The sequence below is a fragment of the Agelaius phoeniceus genome, chromosome 13 (assembly GCF_051311805.1).
Source record: "Agelaius phoeniceus isolate bAgePho1 chromosome 13, bAgePho1.hap1, whole genome shotgun sequence".
Taxonomy (NCBI): Eukaryota; Metazoa; Chordata; class Aves; order Passeriformes; family Icteridae; genus Agelaius; species Agelaius phoeniceus.
Window position 1 is genome coordinate 17,363,683 of NC_135277.1, and position 22,390 is coordinate 17,386,072.

The 22,390-nt window shown below is 55.3% G+C and overlaps 1 protein-coding gene across 1 annotated transcript; it reads left to right on the forward strand.

The window, feature by feature from the left end:
- Positions 1–1,673: 1,673 nt before the first annotated feature.
- On the forward strand, positions 1,674–21,698 carry STRA6 (signaling receptor and transporter of retinol STRA6). Its single transcript, XM_054642378.2, has 18 exons — positions 1,674–2,539; positions 6,634–6,785; positions 7,712–7,790; positions 8,580–8,665; positions 9,497–9,651; positions 10,216–10,382; positions 10,834–10,956; positions 11,733–11,800; positions 11,898–11,974; positions 12,574–12,635; positions 13,514–13,694; positions 15,474–15,549; positions 16,457–16,590; positions 17,353–17,470; positions 17,674–17,775; positions 18,786–18,949; positions 19,650–19,787; positions 20,888–21,698. Exons 2-18 carry the CDS (start codon positions 6,664–6,666, stop codon positions 21,064–21,066), a joined length of 2,031 nt encoding a protein of 676 aa, XP_054498353.2. The 5' UTR covers positions 1,674–2,539; positions 6,634–6,663; the 3' UTR covers positions 21,067–21,698.
- The last annotated feature ends 692 nt before the right edge of the window (positions 21,699–22,390 follow it).

The following is a 22,390-nucleotide window of genomic DNA, read 5'->3' on the forward strand; positions in this document are numbered from 1 at the left end:
CATTCCAGGCCTGAAACAACAGGATTATCCCGGGGGGAAAAAGGGTTGGGATCAAATGGCGCCAGAGGCCCCGGGGAGGGGAAGTTTTGGAATTTTTTGGGGATTCCCAGGCACCTGCAAGGAGCCAGAATTCCAGCCCCAAAATCCCGGCACCAAAATTCCGGCCCCAAAATCCCAGCCCCAAAGTTTCTGACCCCAAAATTCCTGACCTCAAAATTCCAGCCCCAATTCTTGGCCCCCAAAATCCCTGGGCTGGAATTCCCAAATAAATCCCACACCTCCCTGGAAGCCTCTTGGGATGTCTTGGTCCTTCAGGATGAGGATGAGGTGGGAATTGGGATAAAGCAGAATTTGGGATGAGGATCCCATGGAAATTGGGATGAGAATTCCATGGAATTGGGATGAGGATCCCACGGAAATTGGGATGAAAATTCCTTGGAATTGGGATGAGGATGAGGCAAAAATTGGGATGAGGATCCCATGGAATTGGGATGAGGGTGAGATGGATGATGCTGGAATTCCCTGGATCCTTGTCCAGTGCTCTGGGATAAAACTGGAAAAATGGGAATTCCCCATCGCTGGAAGCTCCTGAGGGAATTCCCTGGAATTCCCATCCCTGGACGTGTCCCTGGATAATCTGGGATGCTTTTCCAGCTTTTCCCATTCCTGCTTTTCCAGGGCCACCCTCAACGTCCTGACAGCCCCAAATCTGAGGCCCTTTCCCAGGAAAAAAACCCAAACTCCTGGAATTCCTGGAGTTCCAACATTTCCAGGATATCTGGAGGGGTTTGGTGATCCCAGCAGGAATCGGGATGGATTTCCCCAGAAATATTTTCATTTGGGATTAAGGAAAACCCCTGAGGACTCGGAATTCTGCCCATTTCCCAGGAATCTCCTTTGGGATCCTCCAGTGGTGTTTTCCCTTTAAAAACAACCCTGGGAAAAGTGGGAAAAGCAAAACAAATCCCAAAGATCCCTCGGGGTCACGAGGCTCGGGCTAAAAATTCAACGGGATTTTCCGCCCGGATGAATTGTGCCGGGATTTGGCGTCACGTGGGGATTTGTCCGCATTCCCGAGGTTTTTCCCCGAGCTCCGGGATTTGTGGGATGGAGGATGGGTTTGGGGCTGCTCCCGCCCTCTGGGCATCCCAAAATATTTTCCATCCCTTTCCCACGTTCTCTGTGGGATCCCTGGGGATGATCCCAGGGTTTGGTGTTCCCAAAATCCCAAGAAATCCCAAGAAAATGGCAAGATTTGGGATTTGGGGAAAGGATCGGGCTTGGCTTTGTGCATCCTGATCCTTGTGGGCTCATCCCGATCCCTGCGGGATCATCACAATCCCTGCATTCCCCCCTCCATCCCAGGGATGTTTTTCCCCAAATTCCCTTCCCAGATGTGCCAGGAGAGGCCAAATCCCAAAACCAGCTGTAGGGTTTGGGGAATTTGGGGGAAGGATCCCCGAATTCCCAAGAAATCCTAAGAAAACCGTGGGATTCGGGGACAGCTTTCCCTGGATTTCGTCCCACCAAGAATGAGGGAGATTCCCATCCCAACCCCTGTAGGATCATCCCAATCCCTGTGGGATCATCCCAATCCCTGTGCTCCCCCTCCATCCCAAGGAGCTTTGGCCCTCAAATTCCCAAGAAATCCTAATAAAACCTTGGGATTTTGGGATTTAGGGGAAAGGATCGAGCTCAGATTCCCCTGCCCTTCCCCCTCCATCCCAGGGGGGTTTGGCCTCAAATTCCCAGAAAACCCCAATAAAACCTCGGGATTTAGGGGAAAAGATCAGGATCAGCTCCCCCTGCCCTTCCCCCTCTATCCCAAAGAGGGTTTCCCCAAAATTCCCAACAGATCCCAAAAAAACCTCGGGATCTGGTGAAAGAATCAGGCTCATTTCTGTCCACCCCAATCCCTGTGGGATCACCCCAGCCCCTGTGTTCCCCCTCCATCCCACGGGGGTTTGGCCCCAAATTCCCAAGAAACCCCAATAAAACCTCGGGATTCAGGGGGAAGGATCGGGATCAGCCTCCCCTGGATTTGATCCCGGTAGGAACGAGGGATGTTCCCACCCCAATCCCTGTGGGATCACCCCAGCCCCTGTGTTCCCCCTCCATCCCAGGGGGGTTCAGCCCCGAACTCCCGAAAAACCCCAGGGAATTTCTGGGATTTGGGGAAAGGATCGCGCTCCGCTCCCGCCGCTCCTCATCCCAAAGCTCCCATCCCATTCCCGACATTCCCCGTCCATCCCAGCAACTCCCAAATCCCGGGAAAGGCTCGGAGCCGCCTCCGCCCCTCAGAGCTCGGCCCCAAGCCCCGCTGGGCCGGGTTTAAATCCCTAAAGCCCCGCGCGTGGCCCCCGGCCAAGGCTCCATGGAGGGCATAAAGATCCCAAAGTTTTCCCAAAATCCCAAAGTTCCCGCAGTTCCCGGAGCCTCCGGAGCGTCCCGAGCTGCATGGCCGGGCCGGGCCGGCCTTTAGACCGAGCTTAGCAAAGCCCGGCTCGCCGGAAGGAGGGAGCGAGGGGAGAAGGAGAAGGTAAACCCGGATTTGGGGTTTTTCCCTCTTTTCCCTCCCCCTTTTCATGGCGTTGGGGTTGTTTCCTCTCCCGCCTCGGCTGAGAATTCCAGGGTGGGAATTTCGGGATCAAATCCTGCCCGGGGGAGGGTGGGGGGGGGGTGCTGGAATTGCCAAAAATCCCCCAAAATTCCCAAATTCTGACCCCCCCCCCCCCTCTGCCCCGATCAGGGATTTAACCCCCAGAGGACCCAAATCCCACCCTGGGGATGCGGGAATTCCCAAAAATCCCAAATTCTGCCCCCCCTGCAGGGGTTTAACCCCCGGTTTCCTTTTTCCCGGGGGCTGCAGAATCCCAGGATGAGGAAAATCCCGAAAATCCCAAATTCCGCTCCCCAGCAGCACTTTCATCCCGGTTTTCTCTTCCCGGGGGGTTCTGACATTCCAGGAACTGGAAAATCCCCCAGAAAATCCCAAATCCCACCCCCCAGCAGGAATTTCACCCCCGGTTTCCCCTTGCCTGGGGTCTCTGCCATTCCAGGATCACAGAAATCCCAAAAAAATCCCAAATTCTTCCCCCTGGCAGGGATTTCATCCTCAGAGGACCCAAATCCTACCCGGGGGGTGTGGGAATTCCCAAAAATCCCCCAAAAATTCCACCCCCAAGCAGGGATTTCACCCAGGATCAGGATTTGGGATTCTGGGAATGGGGGAACTGCAGGGATTTGGGGGGAATTTGGGGATGGGATCAAGGAGAACGGGAATGGGGCCAGGAGTGGGAATGGGGTCAGGAATGGGGTTGGGAAAAGCTGGAGCAGCTCCTGCGATTCTGGGAATGGGGGAACTGAAGGAATTTTGGGATGGAATCAGGGGAAAATGGGAGGATGGGACTGGGAATGGGCTCAGGAATGGGGTTGGGAATAGGATTGGGGATGAGGTTGGGAATGGGGTTGGGAAGACCTGGGGCAGCTCCCGGGAATTTGGGAATGGGGGAACATGGGGGATTTTGGGGGAATTTTGGGATGGGATCAAGGAGAACAGGAATGGGGTTGGGAATGGGGTTGGGAATGGGGTTGGGAAAAGCTGGAGCAGCTCCCGGGATTTTGGGAATGGGGGAACTGTGGGGATTTTGGGGGAATTTTGGCATGGGATTGGAGGAGAACTGGGAATGGGGTTGGGAATGGGACTGGGAAGAGCTGGAGCGGCTCCCAGGATTCTGGGAAGGGGGGAACTGTGGGATTTTGGGGGAATTTTGGGATGGGATCAAGGAGAACAGGAATGGGGTTGGGAATGGGAATGGGAATGGGATTGGGATTGGGAATGTGCTCAGGAATAGGGTTGGGAATAGGATTGGGAATGAGGTTGAGAATGGAGTTGAGAAGACCTGGGGCAGCTCCTGAGATTCTGGGAATGGGGGAACTGTGGGGATTTTGGGGTGAATTTTGGGATGGGATCAAGGGGAAACAGGAATGTGGTTGGGAATGGGGTTGGGGAAAGCTGGAGCAGCTCCCAGGATTTTGGGAATGGAGGAACTGTGGGGATTTTGGGGTGGGATTGGGAATGGGGTTAGAAATGGGGTTGGGAACAGGATTGGGAACGGAGTTAGGAATAGGGTCGGGAATGGGGTTGGGAAGAGCTGGAGCAGTTCCCGACTCTCCTGGGATTTTGGGAATGGGGGAACCGTGGGGATTTTGGGGTGGGCTCAGGAATGGGGTTGGGAAAAAGCTCCTCAGTCCCTTGGGACGGTCCCGGAATCTCTGTGCAGTCTCTGGGAAGTCTGTGGGGTTTGGAGAGCTCTGGGGCTGCTTTTCCAGAGGCTTTTCCCAAAAAATAAAACCAACTGGGAGAGGCTTCCGAGGGTTCGGGAGCTCCGTCCCTTTGTTCCCACAGCGATTTTGGGATCGTTTTGGGGCCGGATCCGCGAGTTTGGGGTCCCTTGGTGGGTGCTGGGGTGGTGGGGTCTGATCCTAAATCCACTTTTGGGATTTGCAGGGATCAGGATTGGGAATTAAGAGCAATCCTGATGATCCAACCCCCCTAACCCCCCCAGCCCAAGAATTCCCTGGAAAACCCTGGAATGAAATTTGGATCATTTTGATTAAAAACTGGATTGGGATCAGGGAATTCCCTCCTGGATCCCCTTTCCCCTTCCCAGTTTTATTCCAGGAGTTCCCTCAAGGATCAATTTTCCATTCCCAATTTTATTCTGGGAATTGCCTCCTGGATCCCATTCCCAGTTTTATTTTGGGATCTGGGAATTCCCTCCAGATCCCCTTTCCTTTTCCTGTTTTATTCTGGATCCCCTTTTTCCCTTCCTGGTTTAGTTCCAGGAATTTGGAATTCCCTCCCGGATCCTTTTCCCCTTCCCGGTTTTATTCCAGAATCTGGGAATTCCCTCCTGGACCCCTCTCCCATTCCTGGTTTTATTCTGGATCCCCTTTTCCCACTCCCACTTTCATTCCAGGATCTGGGAATTCCCTCCTGGATCCTCTTTTCCCCTTCCCGGTTTTGTTCTGGGAATTCCCTCCAGGATCCCATTCCCGGTTTTATCCCGGATCCCGAAGTTCCTGGGAGCCGGGGGTGGGGGATGGGCGGGAGTTTCATGGAGCGCTCCAAGGTCGCGGGAGGAGCGGCGGGATCGGATTCCAAGGAAAACGCGGGAGCTGGGAAGGGCCCGGCCGGGAATGCGGATCCCGCTGGGATCTTGGCGTTCCCGCCTCTTTTTTTTGAGTTTTGGCATCAGGAAGGAGCTGAGGGATCCAATTCTATGGGGGGGGACAATTCCCGGGGTGCGCCAGAGGCGGAAAATCAGGGAAATTTTGGAATGAGCCCTTCCCTAAAAATCGGGAATGAGGCCTTCCCTAAAAATCAGGAATGAGCCTGCCTGGAAATCGGGAATGAGCCTTTCCCTGTGTGGGAAAATTGAGAATGAGGCTGAAAAAATCGGGAACTCCCAAACCCCAATCCCAAATCCCAAATCCCAAAGCCCATTCCCAAACCCAAATGCCATTCCCAAATCCCACAGCCCATTCCCAATTCCCAAAGCCCATTCCCAGCTCCCAAACCCAGGATGGGATTTGGGAGGGGATCTGGCATTGCTGCAATCCCAAACTGGGATTTGGGAATTGTGGGATCCCAAATTGGGATTTAGGATTGGTTTGAGAATGGGCCTTGGGATGGGGTTTGGAGTTTGGGAATGGAGTTTGGGATTTTGGGAATGGAGTTTGGGATGGGATTTGGGATTGCTGGGATCCCAGACTGGGATTTGGGATCACCCTGACAGGGACCGTGGAGGGGGCGGGCTCTGATTCCCGGCGGATTTTTGGGAAGGGAGGCACAAATCCCAAATTTTCCGTCCCGATCCTGAGGGAATTGCAGCGCTGGAGCAGAGCCAGCCCCCGCTGTCCCCTCACGGCCCTGGGGACATCCCCGAGCCGCGTCCCCAAATCCTGGGATGTCCCCGGTGCTGCTCCCGCTGTCCCCTGGGGACGCTGGGGAGGGAAATCCCCGCGCTGCTCCCGGGGTGTCCCCAGGCCCCTCGGGTGGCATTTGGGGACTTTTTGGGGTTTTCCCGGCGCCAAACGGGTCCGGAATTCCCGGCGTGGCGCTGGGGACGCTTCCCGGGCACTTTGGGGACAGCGCCGCTGCCCCTCCCCCCCGCGACCTTCGCGCCGCTTTTCCATCTCCGAGAATTCCCAAGAAAACCCAAACAAAGGCGGGATCGGCTCCAGAGCCTCGGGAGCGGCCCCGCCCCGGCTGCGGGAACAGCGAGGATCAGCTGGGAATTGGGATCGGAGCCGCTTTTCCCGGCTTTTTTCCCACTTTTCTCGGAATTTTCTCCATCTCTTTCCCACTTTTCCAGCCCTCATCCCGCTTTTCCCAGCGTTTTTCTCACTTCTCCAGTCCCTATCCCACTTTGCCCCATTTTTCCCACTTTTCCTGGTGTTTTTCCCGCTTTTCTCATCATTTTCCCATTTCCCGGAGTTTTTCCCTCTTTTCCCCACATTTTCCCCTCTTTCCCCAGCTTTTTTCCCACTTTCCCATTATTTTTCCCACCTTCCTGGGGTTTTTCCCACTTTTCCAGCATTTTTCCCGAGGTTTTCCCGCTTTTTCAGCTGTGGGGATTCCGGGGGGAAGGGGCAGCCATGGCCCCCAACGGCTCCGTGGGATTTCGGGATTCCCCCCTGGAGCCGGGAATTTTCCTGGATGAGGATTTGGGATCCGACTGGTACATCTACGAATCCACGGAGTCTGCACCCCACGATGAGTGAGTGGCCCTAAAATGTCCCCAGAATGTCCCCAAAATTGTCCCCAATAATGTCCCCAAAATGTCCCCAAAAGTGTCCCCAAAATGTCCCCAAAGTGTCCTCAGAATGTCCCAAATATTTCACTAAAAGTGGCCCCAAAATATCCCCAAAAATTCCCCAAAATGGCCCCAAAATAGCCCCAAAATATCCCCAAAACTGTCCCTAAAATGTCCCCTCAAAAGTCCCCAAAACACCCCCAAAATGTCCCAAAAATATTCCCAAAATATCCCCAAAAATGTCCCCAAAAGTGGCCCCAAAATGTCTCCAGAATATCCCTAAAATGTCCGCAAAATGGCCCCCAAATGGCCCCAAATATCCCCAAAATATCCCCAAAATATTCCTAGAGTGTCCCCAAAATGTCCCCCAAAATATTCCCAAAATGTCCCTAAGTGTCCATTCCCTGAGTTTTGGACCCTCTAAAAATCCTGGAATTTTTGGTCATTCCCGGATTTATTCCTGGATTTTTGGCCCTGGAATTTTTGGGGCCGTCCCTGTCATTCCCAGATTTATTCCCATCAAAATCTGGGATTTTTCCCATTTTCCCAACCCTTTTAGGATTAATCCCACCCAAATCTGTGATTTTCCCATTTTTCCATCATTTTCTTGGCCCTTTTAGGGCTAAACCCAAATATGGGATTTTTCCTGTTTTTCCCAGGCTTCCCAGCCCTTTTAGGGTTAATCCCACCCAAATCTGGGATTTTCCCATTTCCCATCATTTTTTCCAACCCTTTAGGGTTAAACCCACCAAAATCCAGGATTTCTCCCATTTTTCCATCATTTTTCTGGCCCTTTAGGTTTAAATCCACCCAAATCTGGGATTTTTCCCATTTTCCCAGCCCTTTTAGGATTAAACCCACCCAAATCCAGGATTTTTCCATTTTTCCAGCCTTTTTCCCGACGCCATCCCGGAATGCCACCCCACAATCTCCCCCCACATGTACCACACCATCATGGCTCCCATTTCCGTGAGTATCCACCCCAAAATCCCTATCCCCGCCCCAAAATTCCCGGGAAAACCCCAATCCCACATCCCCACGTTCCATTCCCATTCATCTTGGATGGATTTTCCCACCTAAACCATCCCAGAATTCCCGGATTTGTGGGATTTCGCTTCCCTGTGGGACAAGAACTCCAAAGTTCCTCCCAAATCATTCCCAGAACCCCTTTCCATGGGTTTATGGGATTTCCATGGGATTCCCATCATTCCCAGGTCTCTTTCTCATGGATTTATAGGGTTTCCATGAGGATCCCACCACTCCCAGGGCCCCTTTTCCATAGATTTATGGGATTCCCATCATTCCCACCATTCCCAGGTCTCTTTCCCACCTCCATGGGATTCCCATCATTCCCAGGACCCCCTTTCCATGGACTTATGGGATTTCCGTGAGGATCCCATCATTCCCAGGACCTTTTTCCATGGATTTATGGGACTTCCATGGGATTCCCATCATTCCCAGAACCCTTTTCTATGGATTCATGGGGTCTCCATGAGGATCCCATCATTCCCACCATTCCCAGGTCTCTTTCCCGCCTCCATGGGATTCCCATCATTCCCAGGACCCCCTTTCCATGGATTCATGGGGTCTCCATGAGGATCCCATCATTCCTAGGTCTCTTTTCCATAGATTTATAGGGTTTCCATGGGGTTCCCATCACTCCCATCATTCCCAGGACCTTTTCCATGGATTTATGGGATCTCCATGGGGTTCCCAGCACTCCAGGACCCTTTTCCATGGATTTCCATCCCGTTCCAGCTGGCCGTGATCGTGGCCTTGTCCTTCCTGGTCAAGCGCCGCCGGCTCCACCTGAGCTGCTGGAACGGCGTCCCGGGATTGCTCAGGTATGGAATTCCCAAAATCCTGCTGATCCCTCCCTGGGAAGGGCTCAGAATTCCCAAAATCTCCTCCCTAGAAAGGGCTCAGAATTCCCAAAATCCCCTTGCTGCAAAGAGCTGGGAATTCCTAAATCCCTCCCTGAAAAGGACCTGGAATTCCCAAAATCCTGCTGATCCCACCCTGGAAATAGTTCAGCATTCCCAAAATCCCCTTCATGGAAAGGACTCGTAATTCCCAAACCCTGCTGATCCCCTCTCTGGGAAGGAGTGGGAATTCCCAAATTCCCCTCCATGGAAAGGACTCGTAATTCCCAAAGTCCCCTCCCTGGGAAGGAGTGGGAATTCCCAAAATCCCATTCCTGTGGAGGGCTCAGAATTCCCAAAATGCCCTCCATGGAAAGGACTTGTAATTCCCCAAATCCCCTCCCTGGGAATTCCCAAAATCCCTCCCTGGGGAGACCTCAGAAATCTGAAAATCCAATCCTTGGAGAGGACCCAGAATTCCCAAAACCTGTCCTCAGAAACAACTCGGAATTCCCAAATCCCATCCCTGCAAAGGGCTCAGAATTCCCCCAGTCCCTCCCTGGGAAGGAGCGGGAATTCCCAAAGTGCCTCCCTGGGAAGGGCTCAGAAATCCCACAGTCCCTCCCTGGGAAGGAGCGGGAATTCCCAAAATCCCTCCCTGGAAAGTGCTCAGAATTCAAAAATCCCCACCCTGGAAAGACCTCGGAGATCTGAAATCCCATCCTTGGGGAGGACCCGGAATTCCCCAGATCCCTCCCTGGGAAGGGCTCAGAATTCCCGCGGTCCCTCCCCGGGCATTCCCGACCGTTGCAGCCCCGGGAATCTGCTGGAGCAGGACGGGCACCGTGCCGTGGCCGCGGCGGTGCTGGCGCTGCTCTGCTCCGAGCTCTGCCGGCTGCTGCTGGACCCGCACCCGCTGCCGCTGCTGCCGCCCTCGGGGACACCCACGGGGACACCCACGGCCCGCGGTGAGACACGGAGCGCCCTCAGCCCAGCCAGGGAGCGCTCGGAGATCCCAAATCCCCACCTGGGAAGGGCTCTGAATTCCAAAATGGCACCCCTGGAGCACCCAAAATCCCCACCTGGGAAGCGCTCAGAGTTCCCAAATCCCCACCTGGAAAGGGGTCAGAGTTCCCAAATCCTCACCCCACAAAGGGCTCGGAATTCCCAAAATCCCCACCTGGAAAGGGCTCTTCAGTGCCAGGGAAGAATTCCCAAATCCCCACCTGGGAAGGGCTCACAATTCCCAAATCCCCACCCCAACAAAAGGCTCAGAATTCCCAAATCCCCACTCTGGGAAGGGCTCAGAATCCCCAAATCCCCACTCTGGGAAGGGCTCAGAATCCCCAAATCCCATCCCTGGGAAGGGCTGGCTGGGCTGGTGGCAGTGACCCTGTGTCCCTGGAGTGGTGCCAGTGTCCCAGGGCGGTGCCAGTGTCCCAGGGCAGTGTCCCAGGGTGTCCCAGGCTGGCGTGTCCCCCCGTCCCCGGTGCCATCAGTGTCCCTGCTGACGCCGCGCTGTCGCTGTGCAGAGTTCTGGAAGGTTCTGGCCCTGCTCTATTTCCCGGTGCTCTACTCGCCCCTGCTGGCCTGCGCTGGCCCCCGGCACCGCCTGGGCTACGCCGCGGGGACGCTGCTGGCCTGGGGACACTGCGGGGCGCAGGCCTGGCACCGCGCACAGTGTCCCCTGGCACCCAAGGTGGGTGGCACCGCGCAGGTGTGGCTTCCCGGGGTGGCTCTGAGGGGTCTTGGCTCCCTTGTCACCTCCTTGAGTGGCCCCAAGGCCAGGAAAAGGACAGCGAGGTGGCCCAAAGTGGAGGTGGCTTCCTGGAGTGGCCCTGAGGTGCTGTGGCTCCCTGGCCAGCCCCCAGGGTGTCCCTGCAATGTCCCCTGGCTGGGCTGGTGGCAGTGACCCCGTGTCCGTGTCCCCAGGGTGGTGGCAGTGTCCCTGGGGGAAGTGACAGTGTCCCCGGGGCAGTGGCAGTGTCCCCCCGGTGGTGGCAATGTTCCTGGGGTGGTGGCAGTGATGCGGTGTCCCCAGGGCGGTGGCAGTGACCCTATGTCCCTGGGGGTGGTGGCAGTGACCCAGGGGTGGTGGCAGTGACCTCGTGTCCCCAGGGTGGTGGCAGTGACCCCGTGTCCCCGCACAGATCCACCGGCTGTACTCGCTGCTGTCCCATGTCCCCGTGCTGCTGTCCCTGTCCCTGCTCAGCCTCTGGTACCCGGTGCAGCTCCTGCGCAGCCTCCGGAATGGGGACAGCCCTGAGCCGCGGGTACGGACACGGGAACTCGGGATCGGGATCGGGATTGGGATCGGGATTGGGATCAGGACCAGAACTGAGAACAGGATAAGGATTGGGATCAAGATCAGGATCGGGATTGAGAGTCTGATTGGGATCGGGATCATGATTGGTATTGAACCTGATTGGGATCGGGATTGGGATCAGCACCGGGATCTCCGTGTTTTGCCCTCCCAGCTCTGCTGCTGGGGGTGCTCCGTTGCTATCCTGGGATTGGTTTGGGATTAGAATTGGGATCGGGATCTCCGTGCATTCCCCTCCTGGCCCTGCCGCTGGGGTTCTCCGTTGCTATCCTGGGACTGGGTTTGGGATCGGGATCGGGATTGGGATCAGGATCTCCACGTGTTCCCCCCGCCCCCGCCGGGGGTTCTCCGTTGCTGTCCCCACACTGGCAGCGGGGTCAGGAAATTCCTTTGGGATAAATCCCTTACACAAGAGGCTCCCGCCATCAATGGCTCCGTTCAGGCTGGCTCCAGGCTCTCCTCATTTTCCCAGATAATCCCCGGAGCTCGGAGCTTTGTTGGGAAGAGAGGAGGGAAAAGAGGGAAAGGCCTGAGGTGACCCCTCATGGGGGAACGAGGGATCCCACAGGGGTTTGGGAACATAATCCCACTTTATTCCCACTTTTCCATACCAACACCACACATTCTGTATGTTGGCCTGGGCTTGGGAATTCCTGTCGGGATACGCCCGGGATGAGGGGGTGGCCAGGGCAGTTCTGCCCCCCCAAATCCATCCGTTATGCCCAGATTTCCGGGAAAAGCTATTACAGGAAGTACCTCAAGGCCCTGCTGTCCAAGCGGGACCAGAAAGGGAGGTAAGGATGGAAATTCCCATTCCCAGCAAATCCCATTGCCAGCAATTCCCATTGCCCAAGATGGGATGGGAATGTCACCCTCTCCCACCTCCCGCAGCTCCGTCAAGATTGATGAGAGCCTCGGCTCCCGGATCCGCTCCTACCTGCTCTCCTACATCTACATTCCCGAGGAAGGTGAGCACCTGGAAAATTCCATGGAATCTGGCAACGGTTGGGGTTGGGATTTATGGATAAGCCAGGCCATTCCCAAAATCCTGGATTGCTCCAAGCCCTGTCCAACCTGACCTGGCTTGGAGCCCAAATCCAGCCGTGCTTGAGGCAGGGATCCACAAATCCATGGAAAGGGGGTCCTGGGAGTGATGGGAATCCCAAGAAGGCCACATAAATCCATGGAATGATGGGAAACCCATGGAGGTCCCATAAATCCATGGAAAAGAGACCTGGGAATGATGGGAAACCCATGGAGGCCCCATCTCCATGGAAAAGGGGTCCTGGGAAAGATGGGATCCTCATGGAGGCCCCATAAATACATGGAAGGGAATTGTCCTGCATGGAGGGGGTGAAATCCTGGGAATGCAGAGCCATTCCCATCCATGAAGGGGGCAGGGAATATCCCAAGTTTCCATGGAAAAGCAGGGCGGACCCATCCATCCATTCCCGACTCTCCATCCCAGCAGGAATTCCCTGTGGAAATCCCATTCCAAAGGGTGCTCCCTTTGCTGGGTGCACCCTGATCCTGCTCCACCACCCCAAATTCCCAATTTTCCCTCCAGGATTCCGGATCCCACTGAAGCTGGTGGTGTCCATCACCGTGGCCGTCATCGCCGTCTACCAGGTGACATTCCCAGAGGATCCTGGGGGTCACCCGGGAATGGCATTAAAATTCCTTCTGGAATTCCACACTCACGAAAATCATAAAAATCCTGTAGGATCCCAGCTGTAAATTGCTAAATCCTGTGGGATCCAAGCCCTAAATCCCAGAATTCTGTGGGATCCCAGCCGTAAATCCCTAAATCCCACAGGATCCCAGCTGTACATCCTGAAATCCTGCGGGATCCGTGCCATAAATCTGGGATCTGGGCTGTAAATTCCTAAATCCCGCGGGACCCAAGCCATAATAACCAAAATCCCGTGGGATTTGAGCCCTAAATCCCATGGGATCCCAGCTGTAAATCCCAAAATCCTGTGTGATTTGAGCTGTAAATCCTGTGAGATCCCAGCTGTAAATCCTGAAATCCTGTTGGATCTGAGCAGTAAATCCCAAAATCCCACAGGATTTGAGCCATAAATCCCACACGGTCCAAGCCGTAAATCCCAAAATCCTCTGAGATCCGAGTGTTAAATCCCATGAAATTTGAGCCATAAATCCCTAAATCCTGTGGGATCTGAGCCGTAAATGCTGAAATCCCGCGAGATCTGAGCTGTAAATTCCTAAATCCTGTGGGATCCAAGCTGTAAATTCTGAAATCCCATGGGATCCATGCCATAAATCCCTAAATACTGTGGGATCTGAGACATAAATCCCATGGGATCCAAGCCATAAGTCCTGAAATCCTGCAGGATCCAACCCTGAATCACGAAATCCCATGGGATTTGAGCTGTAAGTCCCTCAGGATCCGATCCTCAAATCCCAAAATCTCGTGGGATCTGAGCCGTAAATCCCGAAATCCCGGGGGATCCGAGGCGCAGCTGAGGCGTCCCCATGTCCCGCAGGTGGCCGTGCTGCTGCTGGTGGCCGTGGTGCCCACGCTGCGCATTGTCCGGGCGGGGATGACCAAGGACGTGGTGGTGCTGCTGGTGCAGTTCGGGCTGGTGCCCTCGCAGGGCGCGGCCGTGCCCGGGGACCTGGAGCAGGAGCTGCGCACGGCCCGGCACTTCCTGTGGGCCCTGGAAGGTGCAGCCACAGCCCCAGCCCCATCCCGATCCCAATCCCGATCATGATAATGATCACAATCATAATCCCAGTCACAATCCAGATCCCAATCCCGATCACGATCCCAATCCTGATCACAATCCCAATCCCAATGCCAATACCGATCCCGATCACGATCACAATCACAATCCCAGTCACAATCCAGATCACGATCCCAAACCCGATCACAATCCTGATCTCAGTCCCAATCCAGATTCTGATCCTGATCCCAGTCCCAATCCAGATCCAGATCCCAATACTGATCCCAATCCCAGTCCCAATCCAGATCCCAATCCCAATCATGATCACAATCCCAATCCCAATCCCAATCCCAATCCCAATCCAGATCCCAATCCAGATCCCGCTACCAATCCCAATCCCGATCCCAGCTGGATCAATGCTCCAGAGGGGATTCCAGAGGGATTTCCTGAGGATTCCCCGCCTGGAGGATGACATGGGGTGGATTAGAGGGTGAATTCCAGGGGGATTTTGGGAGGATTCCTCACCTGGAAAATGAGATTGGGTGGATTCCAGAGGGATTTCCAGAAGATTCCTTGCCTGGAGGATGGAACTGGGAGGATTCCAGAGGGATTTTGGGAGGATTCCAGGGGCATTTCCAGAGGATTCCTGGCCCAGAGAACAGGATGGGGCAGATTCCAGAAGGATTTCCAGAAGATTCCGTGCCCAGTGGAAGGGACAGGGAGGATTCCAGAGGGATTGTGGAGGATTCCCTGCCTGAAGGATGGGATGGGGCAAATCCTGGGGGATTTTGGGAGGATTCCCCACCTGGAGCCTGGGACTGGGAGGATTCCAGAAGGATTTTGGGAGGATGGGATGTGGAGGATTCCAGGGGGATGTGGGGAAGATTCCTGGCCCAGGGGATGGGATGGGGCCGAATCCAGGGGGATTTTGGGAGTGGATGGCAGGGATTGGGCGGATTCCAGCGGGATTTCGGGAGCAGCTGGCAGGGATGGGGCTGTGCCAGGCTGGCGCGTGCCAAGGCGGGAAGAGACTCCGGGAAAAGCCATTGGGAAGAGCCAGAGGGAAGAGCCGGAGGGAAGAGCTGGCAGCAGATGCTGCAGGCTTGGAAATGTGCTGGAAGCGAACAGATGGGCCTGGATCCCTGGAGAGTGGAAATCCTTGGATGGGGGATGAGGGAAGAGCAGGGAAGAAGGAAGAAAATGGATCAGGGAATTCCAAGGATCAGGGAAATTCAGGGATCAGGGAATTTCAGGGATCAAGGAATTCTAAGGCTCAGGGAATAGCAGGGATCAGGGAATTTCAGGGATCAGGGAATAGAGATGAAGGCATAGCAGGGCTGAGGGAATTTCAAGGATGAGAGAATTCCCAGGATAAAGGAATTTCAGGGATCAGGGAATTCCAGGGATAAAGGAAGAGCAGGGATCCTTCCTTGGGATCCCACCAGCTCCAGGGAGGATTTCTGGGGCTTTTCCTGGATCCCCAAACCTCTCCCATCCCATTTTTTCCCTCCTCCCTCTTTCCCACAGATCCTCTTTCCCAAGACTCCCATCCCAGCTCGCTCCAGGGATTTTCCTGGATTTCCCTTCCCCTTTTCCCTCACTCTGTCCTGTCCACCCCCCGCCCCGGGAGCTGAAGGTGGGAGTGGCAAAAGGGGAAACTGAGGCACAATGCGAATCCCAATGTTTCTGTCCTCATCCCCAAGGCGCAATTCCCAGCAAAATCCTGCTCCCAGAATTATTCCCAACCCCAAATCCAGGGCTTTTTCCCATTTTTCCGCAGTGTGCTACATCTGCTCGCTGGTGCTGTGCTGCCTGCTCACCTGCGCCATGCTGCTCCGCAGCCTCGGCATGCACAGGTGGGGCCGGCCCCGCTCCCGCCATTCCCAGCCCCGGGATTCCCATTCCCAACGTTTCTATTCCTGATACCCCCAGCCCCATTCCCAATATTCCCTCTCCCGATGTCCCCATCCCCATTCCCGATGTCCCCACGCCCATTCCCAAAGTCCCTGGCCCCATTCCCAGTATTCCCATCATCATTCCCAATGTTCCCATTCCTGATATTCCCAGCCCCATTCCCGATGTTCCCAGGCCCATCCCCGATGTCCCTGTCCCCTTTCCCAATGTTCCCATTCCCGATGTCCCCATCCCCATTCCCGATGTCCCCATTCCCATTCCCAATATTCCCATCCCCATTCCTGATGTCCCCATGCTCATTCCCAATGTCCCTGGCCCCATTCCCAATATTCCCATAATCATTCCTAATGTTCCCATTCCCGATTCCCAATATTCCCATCCCCATACCCAATATGCCCATTCCCAATGTCCCCATCCCCATTCCCAATGACCCTGGCTCCATTCCCAATGTTTCCATCTCCATTCCTGATATTCCCATTCCCAGTATTCCCTGCCCCCATTCCCGATGTCCCTACCCCCATTTCCGATGTTGCCATTCCCAATGTCTCCATCATCATTCCCAATGTTCCCAGCCCCATTCCCGATGTCCCTGTTCCCTTTCCCAGTGCTCCCATTCCCAATGTTCCCAGCCCCATTCCCGACATCCCTGTCCCCATTCCCCATGTTCCCATTCCTGATACCCCCATCCCCATTCCCAATGTCCCTGGCCCCATTCCCAGTGTTGCCAAACCCATGCCCAGTGTTCCTATTCCCAATATCCCCATTCCCAACGTCCCCGCCTCCATTCCCAATATTCCTGCTCCCATTCCCAATGTCCCCGGCCCCATTCCCGGGCTGTTTTCCCTCCAGGTCCAACCTGCGGGCGCTGTACCAGGGCGCCGTGCTGGACGTGTTTTCCAAGGCCCACATCCTGCGGCCTTCCCGGGAATCCCTTGTCTGCTGGATGGCCTTCTCCAGCTTCCAGGCGGCCTTCGCCTGCCTGGGTAACAGGACTTTGGGATCACGGGATGGGCATCCTGATTTTCCTAAGGATTAAGCAGCAATTCCCCATTTTTGTCCCATTTTCAAGAGGGTTTTCAACCCCCTTTCCTCAAATGGAATCTGGCGGATTTTGGGAACATCGGATGGTTGGGAATTGGGAGAAACTGGAAAAAAATTGGAAAAACTGTAAAAAAAATCAGAAAAATTGGGTTGGGAATTCAAAGAGAAGGAAGGGATGGGATGATGCCTAGGTGACGGAATTTTGGGATCATGGGGTGGACATCCTGATTTTCTTAAGGATTAAGCAGCAGTTCCCAGAAGGGTTTTTAGCTCCCTTTCCTCAAACAGGATCTGGAGGGTTTTGGGAACACCAGATGATTGGGAATCAGGAAAAAACTGGAAAAATAATTGGAAAAAAATGGGTTGGGAATTCAAAGAGGAGGAAGGGGTGGGATGATGCCTGGGTTTGGCTTGATCCCAAATATTTGGGTGGGAAAAGCTGTGGAAGCCTCTGGTCCTCAGCGCAGTCTGGGGGCTCCTCGTCCCCATCCCAGCGTGGATCATCCTGGGAATGGGGATGGGAACCCCAAAAAGAGGGAAAATCTTCACCCCCAGGAATTGTGGGGACAACCACTTGGGAATGCAGGCTTGGTTTTGGGAACTGGTGGTGTTTTTATGGAATTGTCGGGAAAGCCCTGTGCAGGGATCTGGGGAATGAGAGCTGTTGTTCCATCCCGGATTCCCGCTCCGTGTTCCCATTCCAGGTCTCCTGATCCAGCAGGTGATTTTCTTCCTCTGCTTCGTGGCCTTCACCTTCCTGGTGGTGATCCCACTCCAGCTCGGCACCAGCTCCCCGCTCTTTGGGATCATCCGGAACATGTGGTGAGCTGGGAAGGGTTGGAAACCCTAAGGAATGGCCCAGGATGGGTTTGGGATGCTCCATGTGGGGTTTTTCCAACACTGCTGGGGGTTTCTGCTGCCTGGGGTGGTGCCTTGGGACATTCTCGGTGTTTTGGGACATTCCCGGTGTTTTGGGGCATTCCTGGTGTTTTGGGACATTCCCAGTGTCCAACCTGCCCTTCCAGGCCCTTCTGGCTGACCCTGGTGGTGGCCGTGCTCGTGCAGCATCTCCTGGCCCATTTCCAGTTCCTGGAGCAGCATTCCCTGCAGAAGGAGATCACCAACAGGTACACGGACGCCGCCATCGTCCCCCATCGTCCCCAGATGTCCCTGATTGTCCCCAGGAGGGGTTGGCAGGAATTCCAGGCTCCCACTGAGGTTTTTCCAGATGTTCTGGCCTGGATTTTGGTGGGGTGACACCGGCGAGGGTGGCCCTGCTCCATTGGCCCCATTTCCAAGCCCAGATCCCTCAGGATTGGCCAGGGGGGTTGGTCACCACTGGCAGGTGTCCCCCACCCAGGGATGGTGTCACCACCCGTGACCAAGGTGACAGAGGGACACCAGTGTCCTGTGCCACCCCCTGGCAGGGCAGAGATGTCCTCCTGGTGTCCATCCCAAACTGGCAGGTGCTGTCCCTCACTCCCATGTGTTGTCACCACCCAAGACCGGGGTGGCAGAGGGACCCGGGTGTCCTCCTGGCACGTCAGCGAGGCTCTCCTGGAATCCATCCCAGGCCACCAGTAGATGTCCCTCAGTCCCCTGTGGTGTCCCCACCAGAGACCGGGGTGGCAGAGGAGCCTGAGTGTCCTCCTGGTGTGGCAGCGAGGCTCTCCTGGAGCTGGTTTCCATCCCAGGCCACCAGCAGGTGTCCCTCACTCTGAGGTGGTGACACCGTCTGAGACCATGGTGACAGAGGGACCCAAGTGTCCTGTGCCACCCCCTGGCAGGGCACAGAGGCTCTTCTGGGGCTGGTGTCCATCCCAAACCACTGCAGATGTCCCTCACTCACAGATGGTGCCACCACCTGAGCCTGGGGTGGCAGAGGGACCCAGGTGTCCTCCTAGCAGGTCAGAGAGGCTCTCCTGGAGCTGGTGGCCTCCATCCCAAAATCCCATCCCCTCATTTTGGCTGGTTCCTCACTCTCCAAGGAGACAAGGAGCTCCTGACGGTTCTCCAGGGAATTGGCTTCTCCCGGCGGGATGGAGCCACCTGGGCCGGAGGCAGGCAGGGCCGGGAGGTTTGGGGTGGCCGGAGTTTTCCCGGGAAGGGCCATGCCGGGGGTCTGTGTGCCCTGCAGGCGCGCGCTGTACATCGTCACCTTCCTGCTCTTCCCCACCAACGTCCTGGTGGGCGCCATGGCCGCCGTGTGGCGCGTGGTCATCTCCGGCCTCTACAACGCCGTCCACTTCTGCCGGCTGGACATCAGCCTGCTGCACCGCGGCGTGGAGACCTTCGACCCAGGTGGGACCGCGAGAGGTCACCGTGCCACCGGCGGGGTCCTTGTCCCACCACAGGGGGTTGGGATGGGGGCCCGGAGCTGCTGGGATTGAGGGTGGCCCCAAATGTTGGGAGTGGGACACCTGGAGCAGTTAGCTTCTCCTGATTCCTGCTTTTTATCCCAAAAAACCGAGTGGTGACCTTGGAGCTTCCCCAGTGGTCACCTCGTGTCCTGGGATAAAGAAGAAGGGACCTCCACATTTTTCCTGTGGGATTGAGGGTGGCTTGGAAACGGGATGATGGCAGCAGGTGGCTTCTCCTGATTCCTGCTTGGTCCTGCTCTTTGATCCCAGAAAATGGGGAAGACCTTTGGAGTTTCACCAGCAGTTACCTCAGGTCTTGGGATAAAGGAGGGGGGACCTCAGGGGACCTTGGGCCTTCCTCTGATTTTCCTGCTGGGATCGAGGGTGGCCTCAGAGCGTTGGGAATGGAACACCTGGAGCAGGTGGTACCAGCTGGGTCCTGCTATTTATCCCCCAAAAAATGGGATGAGCTGTGGGGCTTCCCCTCATCTCCTGGGATAGAGCAGAGGAGACCTCAGGGGAGCTCAGGATGGCCCCTGCTTTTCCTGCCGGGATTGTGGGGACCAGAGCTGGATCCACCCCTGGGATCCAGGGTGGGAATGGGGAGTGCAGTCCCCAGCGAGGGCGCGGTGTCCCCGCAGGGTACCGCACCTACTGCCACTACCTGAGGGTGGAGGTCAGCCAGTGCCACCCGCTGCTGAAGGCCTTCTGCTTCCTGCTGCTCCAGCCCGGCCGCCCGGAGCCGCCGGCACCGCCCCGGGACACACAGCTGGAGGAAGGTGGGAATGCAAAATTAATGCAAAATTCCAGCAAATTCCTGGGGACACCGGGGGATCAGGGGGAAGGGAAAGGATGGTGGATGGCACCCCTGGTTGGTGTGGGGACACCTCCATCCATCCATCATCCATCCATCCATCCATCCATCCATCCATCCATCCATCCATCCATCATCTATCCATCCATCATCCATCCATCCATCCATCATCCATCCATCCATCCATCCATCATCCATCCATCATCCATCCATCCATCCATCCATCATCCATCCATCATCCATCCATCCATCCATCCATCCATCCATCCATCCATCATCCATCCATCCATCCATCATCCATCCATCCATCCATCCATCATCCATCCATCATCCATCCATCCATCATCATCCATCCATCCATCCATCATCCATCATCCATCCATCATCCATCCATCATCCATCCATCATCCATCCATCCATCCATCCATCCATCCATCCATCATCCATCCATCCATCCATCCATCCATCATCCATCCATCATCCATCCATCCATCATCCATCCATCATCCATCCATCCATCCATCATCCATCCATCCATCATCCATCCATCATCCATCCATCCATCCATCATCCATCCATCCATCCATCATCCATCCATCCATCATCCATCCATCCATCCATCCATCATCCATCCATCCATCCATCCATCCATCATCCATCATCCATCCATCCATCATCCATCCATCATCCATCCATCCCTCCATGGGCTGATCCCGCTCCAGGGTAGGGATGGGGCTCTTTGGGGTGTGGTGGGATCTTGGTGGCTGCAGGAAAATGGGGCTGGGGCTGGAATCTGGGAATCTTGGAACACTTTGGGTTGGAAGAGCCCTTAAAGCCCATCCCGGGACACCTCCCACTATCCCAGCCTGCTCCAGACCCCATCCAACTTTTCCTTGGGCACTTTGGGCATTCCAGGGTGGCCACAGCTCCTCTGGGAATTCCATCCCAAGCTCCCCTTTCCCAGCAGGAATCCATCCCTCTGCACTTTATCCTGACCCCTCTCCCGCTCTCCTGGTGCTTTTCCAGGATCTGAATCCTCTCACTGCTGCTCCCGTCTCCTTCCAGGCCTCCAGCTGATGCATCCCAAGCATCCGGCTCCGGGAAGAGCGCGGAGCCGGCGGATCCGGGCGCGCTGGTGGGTGGCCTACACGCTCCTGCACAACCCCTCACTCACCGCTTCCCGAAAAACCGCGCTGGCCGATCCCGCAGCCAACGGCGCCCAGCTCGGCGTTCCCAGGCCCTGAATTCCCAGGAATCCCATCCCATCTTCCATCTCCCATCCCTCCGTTTCGGATGCTTCCCACGCCCTTTCCCAGCCTCCGGACTGTCTCCGAGGGTTTATCCCTAAATCTGTGCCGAGCCACTCCCGAGCTCCAGAGGCGACATCTCTGAGCCCAGCCTGGATGGAGCTGAGCCAAGGAAAATGCTCCCAGCATCCCAGAAATATTTTGGGATTCACTCCTGCAGCCAGCCTGGTTCTCAGCCACTTTTCCAGCACGGGACAATTCCCAGGGAACTGGAAGAGGAGCTCGGAGGGATCCCCAGCCGGCCAAAGGAATTCTCAACCACCAGGAATTACCCTGGGAGCTCCACGTGGGAGAAAATTCCCATTCCCAGCTTCTCCCTTCCCGATCCCGGCTCCATTTGGGCTCCACATCCACTCCCGGGACGTTTTTTTCCCTGATTTTTGAAGGATCAAATCCCACCCTGCTCCCTGTCCTCTTCCATTCCAGGTTTTGTGGCGATCCCGGGGTTTTCCAGGGCTGGGATCCATGGAAAACCTCACTGGGAAGTGCAGGGGGAGGAGAATAAATGGATACCTCATTCCTACTCCTGGGATGTGCAGTTTTCCTTGGATATTCCCCCTTCCAAGAGGATTTGGGACCACCCTAGCCCCGAATCCAGGGAATGGTTGGGATGACCTTGCCCAGCAGAGATTTCAGGGATCTGCTCCAGCTGGGAATGTCGGGATCTGATCCATGATCCCGCTTTAGGGCGGTTTTACGGGAAAACTGCTCCCTTCACATTCCCAAAGCTTTGGGAAGGGTGGGAATGGGAACGGGGAATTTTGGGGATAAAACACCATCGGGATGGGAATGAGGTGGTGCTGGATCACCTCTTCCTGCTCTTAAATCCCGGAATTCCTGACTTTTTGAGCTGGAATGAGCAGGCTCCTGGTGGATCCCAAAAACTCCAAGATTCCCTTGGGAATTCTCAGCCCACCCAGATGGAGATGCCAGATCATGCTGGGATTTCCTTGGAAGTGGCCAGAGCTGCTCTCTGAAGGATCCCAGGGACCCCATTCCCTCCCTCTGGAATGTTCCCAGCACCCTCAGAACGGTTTGGGGGCACTGGGGGTGATTCCCATGCTTTGGGGTTTCCTTGGAGCATCCCCTCCCTTTTCCCAGGTTTCCCTCCCAGCCCATCCCAACCCCTGCAGCTCCAAAGGCTGCCTAAAACCCTTTAGAAAATCCCTTTAAAAATCCCTTTAAAAATCCCAAATATCTCCAAAATATCTTTTAAAAATCCCAAAAATCTCTAAAATCCATTTAAAAATCCCTAAAATCT